The sequence below is a fragment of the Chlorocebus sabaeus genome, chromosome 20 (genome assembly GCF_047675955.1).
Source record: "Chlorocebus sabaeus isolate Y175 chromosome 20, mChlSab1.0.hap1, whole genome shotgun sequence".
Classification (NCBI taxonomy): Eukaryota; Metazoa; Chordata; class Mammalia; order Primates; family Cercopithecidae; genus Chlorocebus; species Chlorocebus sabaeus.
In genome coordinates this window covers 110,906,473-110,924,408 of record NC_132923.1, presented here as the reverse complement: position 1 = coordinate 110,924,408, position 17,936 = coordinate 110,906,473, and the positions used below count along the sequence as shown (strand labels likewise).

The window sequence follows — 17,936 nt, the reverse complement described above, 5'->3', positions numbered from 1 at the left end:
GGAGTGAGACCACTTGGAGTGAAGATTCTTTGAGGAGAAAGAAGAGACTGAGCAACCATGAGGGATAATGAAAAGGCCTGGTGGCAGCAGTGGACCTCCCACACAGGCCTCGTGGTTGGGGGCGGGACTCAGGAGGACCGTATGAGGTTTGGAAGGGGAGTAGCTGCACTGAGGGGCCGCCCCTCTCTCCTGCAGAGTACCATTCACGAGTCCTATGGTCAACCAGAGGAGCAGGTGCTCATCAACCGCCGGGACATCATGAACAAAGCGGTAAGGATAGCTTCCGCCCCACAGTGGCCCCTCCTGCAGCTGTGCTCATGGGCAGCAGACCCTCGCGGTAACTCTGCCCCCTCTCCCATCTAAACACCCCCAGAGGACCCTCCCTAGCACTGACCCCTGAGTGACTGCCCTTGATATGTTAGTAACTCTCTGGCAGTGCCCCCCATAGGAACCCTTATATAACGATCATCTTCACTATCAGAGAGCCCAAAGAGATTCTCTGGCAATGACTTCCACAAAAATCCCCCAATAGTAACCCACTTTTAGTGGCCATTTAGATAGTGACCTCTACACTGATGTCTCCATTCCATGATCCACTCTCAGGTGACTTTCCCCCTCTAGAGTGGGCCCCAGGGACCCCCATTCTCTAAGAGCAAACCTCCAGGCAGAGGCCTCCTATGGTGACACCTGCCTGAGGGAAGGTCCTGCCCTCTCCCAGGACACCTGGGACATGCAGGAGTACATCACTCGCATGTACATCAAGCAGCTGCTCCGACACCCCGCCTTCCAACTGCTGCTGGCCCTGCTGCTGGTGATCAACGCCATCACCATCGCTCTCCGCACCAACTCCTACCTGGACCAGGTGGGACGCCAGCATGACCTCTGCCCCACTAACCCTAATGGGGGCCCTGGGGCGAGAACTCTCCCGGCCTCAGGCTCCTTATCTGTCTATGATGGTTGGATTGGGTGCTCTTCAAGGGTCTGTCAGCTCTGACCTTCTAGGAATCTGGAGATCAAGGAAGACTTCATGGTGGAGAGGGCTCTGCAGCCTGGCTTTGAGGAATGCATTGGATTTGTACAGGAAGGACAGGAGAAGAATGGTGTGAGGAGAGGGAGGCAAATGGGTGCCTTGTGGATAAGGGGTATCCAATTCTAACCAGCACTTACTAAAGGACAATCACTCAGTGCCAGGTACTGACTGTGCAGACTGCCAGGGTCCCAGGGATAATAAGCACAACTGGGTCCTGTCTCAGACACACAGAAACTGTCATTACAAGTGCCCAAGTAGCACCCAGAGTACATGGAGGCTCAACGAAGGCACTCGAACCTAATCTGGGGGATCAGAGCTGGCTTCCTGGAGAAAGTGACACTGGAGTTGAGAGTAAAAAGTAGGATGTGATCTCAGTCACTACAACAAAGAAACAGAAAAAAAGAGCATGTAGGAGTCGGCCAGGCAAAGAGAGGTGGGGAGACTGGGGGAAAAACAGCATATGAGAGACTTCTCTGTGTCCAACTTGAAGTTCAGTGTGACTTATCCTTGATGTTTTAATTTCTTTTCTTTTTTTTTTGTTTTAGAGACAGGATCTCACTCTGTCACCCAGGCTGGTGTGCAGTGGCACCATCTTGGCTCAATGCAGCCTTGAACTCCTGGACTCAAGTGATCCTCCTCCCTCAGCCTCGCAAGTAGCTAGGACTACAGGCACGAGATACCACGCCTGGCTAATTAAAAACTTTTTTTGAGCCAGGCGCAGTGCTTCACACCTGTAATCCCAACACTTTGGCAGGCTGAAGTGGGTGGATCACCTGAGGTCAGGAGTTCAAGACCAGCCAGCCTGGCCAACAGGGTGAAACCCCGTCTCTATTAAAAATACAAAACTTAGCCGGGCATTGCAGTGGGTGCCTATAATCCCAGCTACTTGAGAGGCTGAGGCAGGAGAATCACTTGAACCCAGGAGGCGGAGTTTGCAGTGAGCTGAGATGTCACAAAAAAAAAAAAAAAAAAGAAATAAAAGTAAGAGAGGAGACATGGTGACTTGGGACTGTTAGGTGGAGTCGGGCACTATGGGGGCTGTTAGTGGGGTTGCAGCCATAAGGAAGCTGAAGGAGGAGTTTCGAGATTGAGAGAAAGTGAATTGGGCTCTGGGCAGACCCCAGTCACCCATCTACCAATTCATCCATCCAGGGTGCATGTCCTGGACCCATGAGTGGCAGGATACCCAGGAGTTTGGTTAGGCCTAACTTGGAGTATTTGGACAGCTGGAATAGCAGGAGAGGTTAGGACAGATGGAGCTTGGTGTTCTCTACCCTCAGGGGCCAGGTCTTTTCCTCCCAATCCTGGAGGCTGTTCTGTCTCTCCTACTTCCCTCTCCAAAATATCCCTATTCTAGAAGTTAGGGACAAAAGTCCGTAGTCAGACAACCATCTTTATCAACTAGCTGTGCACACACAGGCACCACTCTGATTCCACTTCTGTAAGATGGGAATAAAACCTACTTTGCAGGACAACAGTCATGGTAACATGAAGTGATATGTGATAGTCCCAGCACAGTGCCTGGCACGCACACGCAAAGTGTGTTTTAAAGGAAGTGACAAAGATGCTGAGGACCAAGAGCAGTAGTGATACGGGCCTTCCCTCCCCTACATACATCCTCTCCCTGCCGGCTTGCCCAGGCCCTGCTCCACTGACCTCTCTGCCCCTCTTTTATCTCTGTCTTCCATGTAGAAACACTATGAGTTGTTCTCTACTATAGATGACATTGTGCTGACCATTCTTATGTGTGAGGTTCTCCTCGGCTGGCTCAATGGCTTCTGGATTTTCTGGAAGGTGAGATCTGGAGCCCTTTGCCCATACTCTTCCCTGGGGACTGCACACCACCCAGTCTGCCCCTGTACTCCTGGCCCTACAAACTGAGGGTGTGAGTATGTGTATAAACAGAGTGTGTTAGTTCTGAGATGTGTATGATGTGGCAGAAAGTAACTGGTACTAGAAGTGCAGCCTGCCTGGGCTCCAATTCCAATCCCTGCTCCAGCTTTCCCCAGCTCTGTAGTCTTAGACAAACCTGACTTCCTTATCTGAGAAATGGGGCTGAGAGGATCTACCTTAATTTACAGAGGTCAGCAGGGATCAGCAACACTTTTTCTGTAATGGGCCGGATAAAAAAGATTTTAAGCTTCACAGCTGTACAGTCTCTGTTACAATGACTCACCTCTGCTGTGGCAGAACAAAAGCAACCATGGACCGCACATAAATGAAGTGGGCATGGCTGTGTTCATGGACACCCAAATTGGAATTTCATGTAATTTTCACATGTTACAAAATCTGATTTTCCCTATTCACTTGCTTTACTCCTACTTACAGACTCGTTCAGATGTCTTCTCTTCCAGGAAGTCTTCCTGTCTCTCCCAGGATAGGTTAGGCGCTACTTTGTGTCTCCATGATGCTATGCACTTATTATTACTATTTTTTTTTCATGGAGTTAAAATTTGCTGTTTATCCATCTCCCTCAGAATAGTCTGTGAGCCCAACAGGGCAGGCATCCTATATTCTCAGGAACTGATCTGGGTATGGCACACAACAGGAGCTACATACTGAATGGATCTACGGGTGGATCTGCAGACAGGCAGGCTTGTATCTCCTTATGCATGTGAAGGTGCAGACTCAGTACGAGAGGCCAGCAGGACTTGTGCTTATTGGGTCCCCAATACATTTAAGAACTTTTTTTCCCATTAAATATAGTTTTCTTGTTGGCTGCAGTGGCTCATGCCTGTAATCCCAACACTTTGGGAGGCCGAGGTAAGAAGATCACTTGAGGCTAGGAGTTTGAGACAGACTGGCCAACATGGTGAAACCTCGTCTGTACTAAAAATACAAAAACTAGCTGGGCATGGTGGCGGGCGCCTGTAATCCCAGCTACTTAGAGGCCGAGGCAGGAGAACCGCTTGATCCCGGGAGGCGGAGGTTGCAGTGAGCTGAGATTGCACCACTGCACTCCAGTCTGGGCGACAGAGTGAGATTCTCTTTCCAAAAAAAGTTTTCTTTTTGAATATTTAATGCAGATATATGCTGGTAAAAACTATATTGAAAGGTACATATAGAATTATTGCTTCTCTCTTGTCCCCTCATCCCCTTTCTCCCACCACTATCATTATAGTTTTTATATTTGTAGTCTCTTTTTTATTGTCTTCGTCCATTTAGTGTTGCTATAAAGGAATACCCAAGGTTGAATAACTTATAAAGAAAGGAGTTGTATTTGACTCTCAGTTCTGCAGGCTGTGTGAGAAGCATGGTGCCAACATCTGCTTCTGGTGAGGGCTTCAGGCTGCTTCCACTCATGACAGAAGGTGAAGCATGTGCAGATCACATGGTGAGAGAGGAAACAAAAGAGAGAGTGAGGGGAGATGCCGGGCCCTTTTTTTTTTTTTTTTTTTTTTGAGACAGAGTCTTACTCTGTCACCCAGGCTGGAGTGCAGTGACGCGATCTCAGTTCACTGCAAGCCCCACCTCCCCGGGTTCACACCATTCTCCTGCCTCAGCCTCCCAAGTAGCTGGAACTACAGGCGCCCGCCACCATGCCTGGCTAATTTTTTGTATTTCACCGTGTTAGTCAGGATGGTCTCAATCTCCTGACCTCGTGATCCGCCCTCCTCGGCCTCCCAAAGTACTGGGATTACAGGCATGAGCCACCACACCTGGCCCATGCCAGCCTCTTTTTAACAAGCAGCTCTTGAGGGAACTCACTCATTACCTTCAGGATGGCACCAAGCCATTCATGACCCAACCACCTCCCATTAGGTCCCACCTCTGACACTGAACATCAGATTTCAACATGAGATTTGGAGGGGATAAGCATTCAAACTATAGCATCCTCCCAGTATTTATTTTTACAATAATCAGCAAGTATGTATATACTCTCAATCTTCCCTTTCCTAACAGTAACATAGCATAAACATTATTCTGCACTTTACTTTTGTCACTGAATGGATCATGGATCCTGACAATCTTTCTACATCAGTACATAGAGATCTTTCTCATTTTTCTTTCTTTCTTTCTTTTTTTTTTTTTTTTTTTCTGTAGAGATGAGGTCTTGCTATGTTTTCCAGGCTGGGCTCAAACTCTTGGCCTCAAGTGATCCTCCTCCACCAGCCTCTCAGAGCACCAGGATTACAGGCAAAGGTCACCATACCTGGCCTCATTTTTCTTTTTTATAGCTACATAGTATTCTATTGATTTAATGGAATTTAACGTAACATCATTTACCCAGTCAGTCTCTTCTGATCATTGGACACATTGGTTTTCTTTACCTTTTTTTTTTTTGAGACAGTGTCACCCTTGTTGCCCAGGCTGGAGTACAATGACACTATTTAGGCTCACTGCAGCCTCGACCTCTTGGGCTTAAGTGATCCTCCCACCTCAGCCCTGCAAGTAGCTGGGACTACACAGGCACATGCCAACACCCCTGGCTAATTTATATTTATATATATATATATATATATATATATATATATATATATATATATATACACACAATTTTTTTTTTTTTTTTTTTTTTTGAGACGGAGTCTCGCTTTGTCTCCCAGGCTGGAGTGCAGTGGTACCATCTTGGCTCACTGCAAGCTCCGCCTCCTGGGTTCAGGCCACTCTCCTGCCTCAGCCTCCAAGTAGCTGGGACTACAGGCATGCACCACCACGCCCGGCTAGTTTTTTTGTATTTTTAGTAGAGACGGGGTTTCACTGTGTTAGCCAGGATGGTCTCGATCTCCTGACCTCGTGATCCACCCACCTTGGCCTCCCAAAGTGCTGGGATTACAGGCGTGAGCCACCGCGCCCGGCTAATTTTTATATTTTTTTGTAGAGACAGGGTTTCACCATATTGTCCAGGCTGGTCTGGAACACCTGAGCTCAAGCAATCCTCCTGCCTCAGTCTCCCAAGGTGCTGGAATTACAGACTTGCACCACTGCACCTGGCATGTTGGTTATTCTCAACCTTATACAAATTGTCATTTTGTACCTTAACCAGAGTATCTGCGGATCAGATTTCTAGCAGTGTGATCCTTGTTCAGATTTTTCATACCTGTGAGTTTCCTCCTCCTCCCCACCTCATTCCTGTGTAAGTGCCTTATTGGACAAAGGGCTTGCAAACTGTGCCTGCCTTTCTTTCTTTCTTTCTTTCTTTCTTTCTTTCTTTCTTTCTTTCTTTCTTTCTTTCTTTCTTTCTTTCTTTCTTTCTTTCTTTCTTTCTTTCTTTCTTTCTTTCTTTCTTTCTTTTCTTTCTTTCTCTTTCTTTCTTTCTTTCTTTCTTTCTTTCTTTTTCTTTCTTTCTTTCTTATCTTTTCCTTCCTTCCTTCCTTCCTTCCTTCCTTCCCTTCCCTTCCTCCCTCCTCTTTCTTTCTCTCTTTCTTTCTCTTTCTTTCTTTCTTTCTTTCTTTCTTTCTTTCTTTCTTTCTTTCTTTCTTTCTTTCTTATCTTTTCCTTCCTTCCTTCCTTCCTTCCTTCCTTCCTTCCCTTCCTCCCTCCTCTCTCTTTCTTTCTCTCTTTCTCTTTCTTTCTTTCTTTCTTTCTTTCTTTCTTTCTTTCTTTCCTTCCTTCCTTCCTTCCTTCCTTCCTTCCTTCCTTCCTTCCTTCCTTCCTTCCTTCCTTCTTTCTTTCTTTCTTTCTTTCTTTCTTTCTTTCTTTCTTTCTTTCTTTCCTTCTTTCTTTCTTTTTCTTCCTTTCTTTCCTTCTTTCTTTCTGTCTCTCTCTCTCTCTCTCTCTTTCTCTTTTTTTGATTATCGCCCTGTCACCCAGACTGGAATGCAGTGGCGCGATCTTGGCTCGCTACAACCTCTGCCTCCCAGGTTAAAGCAACTCTCCTGCCTCAGCCTCCCGAGTAGCTGGGACTATAGGCACGTGCCACCACGCCCAGATAATTTTTGTATTTTTAGTAGAGATGGAATTTTACCATGTTGGCCAGGCTGGTCTCCAACTCCTGACATCGTGATCACCTGCCTCAGACTCCCAAAGTGCTGGGATTACAGGGATGAGCCACCGTGCCCGGCCCGCCTGTCTTCCTTTCTTGTGCTGTGAGAGTTATCTCACCTCAGAACTGGCTACTGAAGCAGTATTCCTTATGTTTTTACTAGTATCCATTTTCATTTTATTATTAATTGTAGTGTGTGTCACCCAAAGACAGGAACAGCCAAGTGTTTTCAGGTTACCTAACTGTAGGGCAAGGCTGTTTTGCACATGCTTTAGCCAAGGTGGGCACTCAGCTTAGGGACCAGCTGTGTATCTGTAAGGGTCTTTGCTGTGTCTCTGAGACTGCATTTGGCTTTTGACACATGTATGGGACAGAGAGTACACGTGTGTTTTGTGGCATGTTTGGGGGGCGGCAGGGTAACAGCAGTGGATGGCAGCTGACTGGCCCTGCTCTGAGAGGGACATTGAGCACTCATCCTTGGGATGTGGGGAGGGCAGACCTAGGATGCCCCCACAGGCTGGGCCTGACAGACCCCACTGGGACTGGCCTACTCCCCAGGACGGCTGGAACATCCTCAACTTCATTATCGTCTTTATCTTGCTCTTGCGGTTCTTCATTAATGAAATCAATATCCCCTCCATCAACTATACTCTCAGGTGAGCTGGGAGCTCTGGAGAAATGAGGGGAACCTATCTGGAACCCAGGAATGAGCTGGGGGGATAACGACCAGATGGAGATCAGCTTTGCCTCTCTGGGCAGCTGGTGGGGGTAATGAGGAGGGAGGGGGCTGGGAAGGTCCTAGGGGCACCCCTGAGAGGCTCTGCCACAGGGCGCTTCGTCTGGTGCATGTGTGCATGGCGGTGGAGCCCCTGGCCCGGATCATCCGTGTCATCCTGCAGTCGGTGCCTGACATGGCCAATATCATGGTCCTCATCCTCTTCTTCATGCTGGTCAGTGCCTGCCCCCACCCCCATCTGTTTCCCTTCCCTGAATAGGGCCCTTGGGTCATTGCGAATAGAGGGGTGTCTGGACGAGCAGAGAGGCCCGTGGGCCTGAATCCCTGTGATTTCCTTGGTAGCGTTCATTTGCATGACATTCGCGTGTCCTATTTCCAGGTCCTTTGGTGAAGTCGGGGTGGGGCTCTGTTCTCTCTGACAGGTTTTTTCAGTGTTTGGGGTAACACTCTTTGGTGCATTCGTGCCCAAGCATTTCCGGAACATACAGGTTGCGCTGTACACCCTCTTCATCTGCATCACCCAGGATGGCTGGGTGGACATCTACAGTGACTTCCAGTGAGTGCCAACCCACCTATGGGGCAGGGAAGCCGGTAGGGTGTAAGGGCTCTCCCTGAGAGTGGGAGCTCCAGGGACTGGGATGAGGATGGCCCAGTGGAAGCAGGAGTTCCCAGGTCTTTAAACAGAGGAAAAGGAAATACCTGGGCGTGTGGTACCTCAAGCCTTGTCGCCCTTGAATCTCCATACATTCAGAGTCCTATTCCAACCCTTTTGTGGGGACCTCAGCTAACCTCAGCTAACCAGCTGGGTAGTTGGCCTTGGATAGGGGAGCAGGTCTGTAGTTATGCCTCAGGTTACAGAGCAACCTCCCAGCCCACCTTGGAGCCCACCAAACTGCCTGAACTCCTGGGAACTTCAGGTCTCATTTTATTCATTCTTAAACCCATTGCCCACATTCATTTTTGTGTTCTGTTCTTTAGCTCTTTTCCATTAAGTCTAAGCCCTATTTCTTTCCAGTTTACTCCAGAAAGTGGGACCCCCTTAACTGATTTCTTTTTATCTTCTACATGTGAGTATAGAAGCCCAGTAGATAAAGGGCTTCTACGGTCATTCTCCATTATGACGTAGATAATGGATAAAAATCAGGCTGGCTGGGGCTGGGCGCGGTGGCTCACGCCTGTAATCCCAGCACTTTGGGAGGTCGAGGCGGGTGGATCATGAGGTCAGGAGATCGAAACCATCCTGGCTAACACGGAGAAACCTCGTCTCTACTAAAAATACAAAAAATTAGCCAGGTGTGGTGGCAGGCACCTGTGGTCCCAGCTGCTCGGGAGGCTGAGGCAGGAGAATGGCATGAATCCAGGAGGCAGAGCTTGCAGTGAGCCCAGATCACTCCACTGCACTCCAGCCTGGGCAATAGAGCAAGACTGTCTAAAAAAAAAAAAAAAATTCAGGCTGGCTGGACATGGTGGCTCACGCCTGTAATCCCAATACTTTGGGAGGCCAAGGTGGGCAGATCATGAGGTCAGGAGATCAAGACCATCCTGGTTAACACAGTGAAACCCCATCTCTACTAAAAATACAAAAACAAAGTGCAGTGGCTCACACCTGTAATCCCAGCACTTTGGGAGGCTGAGGCGGGTGGATCACAAGGTCAGGAATTCAAGACCAGCCTGGCCAAAAAGGTGAACCCCATCTCTACTAAGTATACAAAAATTAGCCAGGCAGGGGGGGGACCTGTAATCCCAGCTACTCAGGAGGCTGAGGCAAGAGAATTGCTTGAACCTGGGAGGCGGAGGTTGCAGTGAGCTGATATCGCACCACTGCACTCCAGCCTGGGTGACAGAGTGAGACTCCGTCTCAAAAAAAAAAAAAAAAAAATTAGCTCGGCATGGTGGCAAGCACCTGTAGTCCCAGCTACCTGGGAGGCTGAGGCGGGAGAACGGCATGAACCCGGGAGGTGGAGCTTGCAGTGAGCCGAGATCGCGCCACTTCACTCCAGCCTGGGCAACAGAGCGAGACTCCGTCTCAAAAAAAAAAAGGAGTGTAGCTAATAGATTAAACTTAATAGTGTTGATGTGCACGTCCCCACCTTGCAGGGTTGGTTAGAGAATCAGCCCACTGTCTGGCAGCACAGCAGGTGCTTAGTAGAGAGCAGCTATTGAGACAGGAGTAGGGAATGAGATCTGCACAACAGCAGTGACACAGGCAGAAGTCCTAGTAGGCCTTGGGATGATTTTCCCATTTCAAAGATAAGGAAACTCAGGCTCGAAGGGCCAGGGAAATGATGGGGCCCCTGCCTGCCATCTGCAGGACAGAGAAGAGGGAATATGCAATGGAGATTGGGGGTGCCATCTACTTTACCATCTTCATCACCATCGGTGCCTTCATTGGCATCAACCTGTTCGTCATCGTGGTGACCACCAACCTGGAGCAAATGATGAAGGCAGAAGAGCAGGGACAACAGCAACGAATAACCTTTAGTGAGGTGTGTGGGATGGGGAGGGCAGAAGGGAGGAAAAGGGGTGTGTATGAGAGCAGACTTGAACATATGTGCATGTATGTGTGTGCTTGCATAATCAAGGGCCTGGAGAAAGCCAAGTTGGAGGCCTGGAGGCAGCAGTCCCCCATCTTGAGTGCCCACCCACCCACCCACTGGGGCTTCTGAGGGGTGTGGATTTTCTAGATGTTAGATTTCTATGGCAAATCAAAACTGAGCAGCTGGGTGACCTTGGGGCATTTACCCATCTAAGCCTCAATTTTTTTCTTCTGTAAAATGGGAATAATAATAGTACTTAACTCATAGGGTTATTTTATGAGGGTTCATGGGTAAATGAACACTGCTTGGTGCATAGTAGGCACTCAATAAATGTTAGCTACCTTATTATTCATTCAGGGTAGTACTTCCATAAGGTTGGGGAAAGGAGTGGAGTACTTCTAAAAAAGTGGAGTGCTGGAGGCCTGGGCTTGAGGGTAGGCAGAGCTTTATAAATTTGCTGGGTAGGGTTTATCAGGGTTGAAATCTGGGTCAGGGCTAAATTTTGACAAGGGGTGAGAATTTTTAAAGAAGTGGGGGAAGGGCATGTGCATTTAAAGTTGGGTTCCTCCAGCAAGACAGTAAGGCTAAGACTGGTGAGAGCTGAAATGAAGGCCTTAGAACCCTGGGATCCTAAGAGACTCATCCTGAAGCCAAGCAGGAAAGGAGTGCCAGGGGCGCGCCTGCCTGAGCTGTCCTGACCCCTCTCCATCTCCCGATTCCCAGACAGGCGCAGAGGAAGAGGAGGAGAATGACCAGCTGCCACTGGTGCACTGTGTGGTCGCCCGCTCGGAGAAATCTGGTTTCCCCCAGGAACCCCTTGTGGGAGGCCCCCTGTCAAACCTCTCAGAAAACACGTGTGACAACTTTTGCTTGGTGCTTGAGGCAATACAGGAGAACCTGAGGCAGTACAAGGAGATCAGAGATGAACTCAACATGTAGGGGAGGGTACTGGGGGTGCCCCCAAGTCATGTGAGTCAAGGCTGGGTGGAGTGTCAGAGTCTTTTGGTCTCACACCCTCAACATTTTAGAAGGCAGACTCTGGGCCCTAGAGAAGTCCCCCACCCTATTGGTGGAGGAGCTGGAATCCAGACTCCGATTTCCTCCCATCTCACACAAGGGCATAGCTTGGCCTCGGTCTCTGTCAGGGCTGTGTGGGAGAGCGAAGCGGGGGTGACGCCAGGGAAGAGGTGGGAGGGCTGCTTCCCTCCCCTGCAGCCTTCTGAAAGGCACTCACTGCTCCACCCCCAGGATTGTGGAGGAGGTGCGAGCAATCCGCTTCAACCAGGAGCAGGAGGCAGAGGTGATGCAAAGGCAGTCTTCCACGAGCGGGTCATTGGAGACTACGTCATCCAAGGACGTCCGCCAGATGTCTCAACACCGAGACTTGCTCAGTGCGCTCGTTAACATGGAAAAGGTGTGCCTTCCTTCTCCTACCCAATCAGTACTCGCCCTGACACTCCACCCAGGTGCAAATGCCCAGCCGGGCCTCTGGACCATTTGTCAAAATTTCTGTCTATTCCAAGATCTGGTCCCCCTCACCACCACCACCCCACTTTTTTTTTCTTTTTTCTTTTCTTTTCTTTTTTTTTTTTTTTGAGATGGAATCTCACTCCATCGCCCAGGCTGGAATGCAGTGGCGTGATCTCAGTTCACTGCAATCTCTGCCGCCTGGGTTCAGGCGATTCTCCTGCCTCAGCCTCCCAAGTAGCTGGGATTACATGCACCTGCCACGGCACCTGGCTAATTTTTGTAGTTTTAGTAGAGACAGGGTTTCACCATCTTGACCAGGCTGGTCTTGAACTCCTGACCTCATGATCCACCCTCCTCAGCCTCCCAAAGTGCTGGGATTACAGGCGTGAGCCACCGCGCCTGGTTGTCTGCCTCTTAAATTTCCACCTACCCCAACTGTCACTGCCTATCTGGTTAGGTTTTGTACTTTCCTTCTTGGAGTGGCTCCACCCTTCCAGCCAGTTTCATCTCTAGCACCTTCAAACCTACCCTTTCTTAGTGTGTGTGGCATGAGCCAGCTCAGTGCCTGCCTAGTGGCAGACACTTAGGCTGTAAGTATACTGTGGGCACAGGACCCCAGGATCCTATCTAAGGTGCATAAAACCAGCTGCCTCCAGAGCTCCTGGAGAGAAAAAGGCACACACCCATGTTACTTAGTTTCTTTTTCTACCCCGACACCATCTGCGTGGGATACACCCTGGGCTCCCAAACTCAGAGGGGATACTAGGTAGGCTCAAGTTAGACCTATGAAGAACTTCCTGGGAGACCTGACTGAGGAAGCTGGTGAGACTGGAGGAGGTGAGTAAGGGAGTCTGCCATATCAGGGGAGGGGGATTAACAAGAAGTCCTCTTGGTTTGCAGGTTCATGACTCTAGCTCACAAATACTCCTTAAAAAACGCAAGAACAGCCATTGAGAGGCCAGGATGGGAGCCAAGGGGCCTGCACACACACACCCAGCCGCTGTGTCTTCCTGTGTCCTTAGTGTGGCTTGGCAGAGCCTGGCCAGAGCCCATCCTCTCCCTTACACCTGGGCAGAGGCCGGGGGCTGTGAAGGTGGCAGCACCTGCAGGGCTGGTGCCTGTGAGCCCCAGGTCCAGAGGAGCCAGGACAGAGAATGATGCTGGATGATGAGAGTGGAAACTCTAGCAGCAAGGATGAGCACAGAAGGGGGTGCTGGCCAACGCAGCCAGGATTTGACCTAAGGATGGGGATCCCTGGCCCCCTGCTCTTGCCCAGAGGTGGTGGGGGGCCTCAGTGGGCCCCAGCACCAAGAAGAGAAAGGCAAGGCCAGTGGGTCCAGACATCTGTGTGTTGACAATAAAGTTTTGTGTTGGAATTAATGTCTCTGACTGGTGGATCACCAACTCCTTGGGGTACTTGCCCGGGTCTGATAGGGAAGACAGATTTTGCCCCTCAAAATCCCATTTGTCTGGTGGGAGAGTCACAGACTGCCCTGAAGAGCCTCCAGTCTAATGGGAGGGAGAATTGCACCCCTAAAAATTTCTGACTTAATTGTAGAGATATAACCTTTGCCCTCAGGGTCCTAAGCTTTGCGGAGGAAAGTCTGGTCCTCATGGGAGGGAGCCCCTGTCTGATGAAGGAGATGGCCTTACCTGCTCTCTCCCTGTCTGAAGATGGAGACTGGTCCTCACTCTGGGGAGCCCTTGTCTGATGGGATCACCAATCACCAAGTCACACAAGTACAGGCAGCTCCATCCCAGGGCAATGGAGAGTGACTGGTTAAAGTGTGGGACTTGGCAGCTTCCTGGAGGAGAGGAGGATTTTGTGGGTCCGGTGAATGAAGTCTGATAGGGAACTTAGGACCCGTGAAGCCTATTTGGGATCTTCATACTCAAGGCCTTTGAGAGCCTCAGCAGGTATGCAATCTGGGGACAGTCAGAAAACTGTGGCAATTATGGGCAATAGAAAGAGCTGCCTTAGAGGACAGGAAACCTAGGTTCCGGTCCTTCAGTGGGTCACTTGGCCTTGTTTTCCCCATCTGTGCAATTGGGAGAGGGTGAGATTGATCTCCATCTCTAAAATCAAACAATACCCTCTTATCCCAGGAAGTGGAAGACCAATGGGATCAGCTATGTCCCTGGGATGCAGGTGTGCGGGGATAGCCTAGAAGGCCTGGACATCTGCCTGCTGTTCAGCGAAGCCTGACACTTACGGGCCGTGGCGATATCCACCAGTTGGAACGGGAGTCCCCAGAGGTCCACTGATTGCAGCTGATGGGAAACCCTACCCCCCATCCTCCTCCCATCAGCACTGGTTCCAGCTCTGAAAAGCCACTCAGCAGACAGATAAGAGGCAGCACCAGAGCCAGCAGTGCCTTACTGTCTTGGAGCCGTTAATCTATTCCCCTGTTCAAGCCAGGACTTCTTCCCGGCACCCTCCAGGACCATCAGCAGCACAGATAAGGGCACCCAGAGGCTTTTGCTGCTGCTGTTGCTACTTACTGGGGATGGCGCCCTTAACCTGCCTGGTGAGTATCTACACAATCTTTACACCCATCCTTCTCTGGGGGCTCTCTCAGCCCTTCTTCTTGCTGGCCAGAGAGGGAAGAAGGTGGCAGATCAGATGGTGTCTTCAGGAGAAGCTAACAGTTTGAGCATGGCTATCCTTTACCCCTAATTGTCTGAAAGATTTGGAGCATCCATGAGCTTAGAGGCAGGAGCATGGCAGGATGACCTCCATGGAGTTCCTGGCCTTGACCATCTCTCTTCCAGGATGCTATTTTGTCTATCTACTCCCTTCATCTTGTTCGTTATCTCATCGTCTCTGCCTTTGTCTTTCCCATCCTGGCCAACCTAATAGCCTGGAGTGTCAGCAGGCTAGTTCCTTCCCAAACTGGCCTGGAACTGAGGACCTAGGAAGGCATACTCCCTTCCCCTTCCCTACTGCAGCAAAGAGCAACTGCCACTCCCCATGCCTTACTGAGCCTGAGTTAGGAGTGCAGCCCTGGATTCTGAGCTCCTAGGACAGTATGGGGGAAGATATTGGGAGGTGGCTGGAAATTGTGGGTCTCATCACCCCTATGGTCTCACCTGATGGGTTTCCCATCAGCTACAATCAGTGGACCTCTGGGGACTCCTATGAATCCATAACTTTTACCAGGGATAGGAGCATCCTTGGCAAACTGTCCAGGAAGCAGACACCAATTCTGATGAGAGGAGCAGCAGGGGATAATCATTCCCAATAGCAGGTCTACTCATTGAGTAGTTATTAGGTGCTAAGCACGGTGCTAAGTGCTTCACACACAGTATTTCATCCTCATGACCATCAGTGAAGTAGGCAGTACTGTCATCCCTGTTTCACAATTGAGGAAACTGAGACTCAGAGACACGAAGTGATTTCTATGTTCCCCTGTCCCTGTGGGGGACTTATTCTCCATTACAAAACTGAGATGCTAACCCAGGTCTGACTCCAGAGCCCAGGTCACACTTCTCAAGGGAGCTTCTCTGGGCAGGAAACCTCAATATCAGAAAGATGTCAATCCACACTGAATCTATAATTGCAGGGCACCTCCAATCACAATTCCAACAGGTTGCTTGCAGAAATTGTTAAGCTGATCCTAACATATGTAAGGAAGAACAAAAGGCCAAGGATAGTCAAGGTAATTTTTATTTTTCTTTTTTGAGATGGAGTTTTGTTCTTGTTGCCCAGGGTGGAGTGCAATGGCGCGATCTTGGCTCACTGCAATTTCCGCCTCCCAGGTTCAAGCAATTCTTCTGCCTCAGACTCCTGAGTAGCTGGGAGCACAGGCATGTGCCACTGTGCCCAGCTAATTTTTTGTATTTAGTAGAGATGGGGTTTCACCATGTTGGTCAGGCTGGTCTTGAACTCCTGACCTCAAGTGATCCACCCACCTCGGCTTACCAAAGTGCTGGGATTACAGGTGTGAGCCACCGTGCACAGCCTGTCAAGATAATTTTGAAACCCGAGATGGGAGACTTACCTTACCAAATATTGAGGCTTACTATAAAGTAACAGTAAGATAATGTGGAATTGGTTGAGGGAAATATGGACTTTTCTATAAGGGGGCAGGGATAATTGATTAACTACATGGAAAAAACATAAAGTCAGATTCAGTGGAAACATCCCTCTCTGCAAATAAAAACTTGAGACCCCTATAGCAAGACATATAGGTTCAGTTCAAACTAGATCTTTGTTGCAAACGGACCCCACAGATGACTAGAGTTTAGAAGGCTCCTCCACATTAAGCCAGGTCCTCATTATGCTGAGAGGAACATGAAGGCTGAGGGAGAGGTGAGACCTTCCCCAGCGTCACCCAGCAAGCCAGTAATAGAGCCAGGTCTAGAGCCTACATCCCCCTACCCTTTCCAAGCATCCTTGCCAGTTCCCCTGCCCTGTTGCAATCCCTTAGCTCTGCTCAGGGCTAGAAGAAAGTGGGTGTGGGACCAGGAAAGGTGGCTCATGCTTACAATCCCAGCACTTTTAGAGGCCAAGGCAGGAGGATTGCTTGAGGCCAGGAGTTTGAGAGCATTCTGGGTAACACAGTGAGACCTCATCTCTACAAAAAATAAAAACAAGACTGGGTGCAGTGGCTCACGCCTGCAATCCCAACACTTTGGGAGGCTGAGGGGGGCGGATCACGAGGTCAAAAGATCGAGACCATCCCGGCCAACATGGTGAAAACCCGTCTCTACTAAAAAAATTTAAAAAAATTAGTTGGGCATAGTGGCACGTACCTGTAGTCCCAGCTACTCAGGAGGCTGAGGCAGGACACTCTGTCTTCAAAAAAAAAAAAAAAAGGAAAAAAGAGAGACAAGAAAAAAATCAGCTGGGTGGTGGCATGCGCCTATAGTTCTAGCTACTTGAGAGGTGAAGGCGGGAGAATCACTTGAACCCAGGAGGTGGAGGTTGCAGTGAGCTGAGATTGTGCTACCGCACTCCAGCCTGGTGACAGAGTGAGACTCTGTCTTAAAAAAAAAAAAAAAATCAGCTGGGTGTGGTGGCGCATACCTGTAGTCCTGGCTACACAGGAGGCTGAGGCAGGAAAATTGCTTGAACCCAGGAGGCAGAGGTTGCAGTGAGCTGAGATCGCACCACTGTACTCCAGCCTGGTGACAGAGTGAGACTGCGTCTCAAATAAATAAATAATAAAAAGAAAAATGTTAGTCGAGTGTGGTGGTGCGCACCTGTAGTCCCAGCTACTCTGGAGGCTGAGGCAGGAGGATCACGTGAGCCCAGGAGTTTGAGGCTGCAGTGAGCCATGATTGCACCACTGCACTCCAGCCTGAGCGACTGAGACCCTGTCTCTAAAAAAATGTGAGGGTGTGGATGGTGCCAGAAAGGATCTGTCCCCACAGGGTTGGGGACAAGGGTTGGTGCATCTTCAGAATTAAGTGATGGGAAGGACAAAGACTGAGCCTGCTACTTGGCTGGGTCACTTCCAATTTTCTTTTTTTTTTTTTTTTTTTAGACTGAGTTTCACTCTTGTTGCCCAGGCTGGAGTGCAATGGCATGATCTTGGCTCACTGCAACTGCTGCCTCCCAGGTTCAAGCAATTCTCCTATCTCAGCCTTCCAAGTTGCTGGAATTACAGGTGTGTGTCACCACGCCTGTCTAATTTTGTGCTTTTTGTAAAGACGGGGTTTCATCATGTTGGTCAAGCTGGTCTCGAACTCCTGACCTCGGGTGATCCTCCCATCTCAGCCTCCCAAAATCCTGGGATTACAGGCGTAAACCACCAAGCCTGGCCAGCCTCTGATTTTCTGAATTAGCCTTTTGAAAACTGCCAAGAGGCTGGACACAGTGGCTCACGCCTATAATCCCAGCACTTTGGGAGGGATTATAGGTGGATCATTTGAGGCCATGAGTTCGAGACCAGCCTGGCCAACATGGCAAAAACCCATCTCTACTAAAAACACAAAAATTAGCAGAACATGGTGGCACGCGCCAGTTCTCCCAGCTACTTGGGAGGCTGAGGCAGAAGAATCACTTGAACCCAGGATGCGAAAGTTGCAGTGAGCCAAGATGATACCACTGCACTCCAGCCTGGGTGACACAGTGAGGCTGAAAAAAAAAAAAAAAGAAAGAAAGAGAGAGAAAGAAAAAGAAGAAAGAAAGAAAGAAAGAAAGAAAGAAAGAAAGAAAGAAAGGAAGGAAGGAAGGAAGGAAGGAAGGAAGGAAGGAAGGAAGGAAGGAAGGAAAAGGAAGGAAGGAAGGAA

General features: G+C 49.3%; 1 protein-coding gene across 1 annotated transcript; it reads left to right on the top strand.

Moving 5' to 3' along the window:
* Positions 1–57: 57 nt before the first annotated feature.
* CATSPER4 (cation channel sperm associated 4) lies at positions 58–13,075 on the top strand. Its single transcript, XM_007979910.3, has 10 exons — positions 58–270; positions 719–862; positions 2,723–2,824; positions 7,515–7,612; positions 7,786–7,906; positions 8,115–8,248; positions 10,004–10,178; positions 10,953–11,164; positions 11,478–11,643; positions 12,600–13,075. Exons 1-10 carry the CDS (start codon positions 58–60, stop codon positions 12,651–12,653), a joined length of 1,419 nt encoding a protein of 472 aa, XP_007978101.2. The 3' UTR covers positions 12,654–13,075.
* The last annotated feature ends 4,861 nt before the right edge of the window (positions 13,076–17,936 follow it).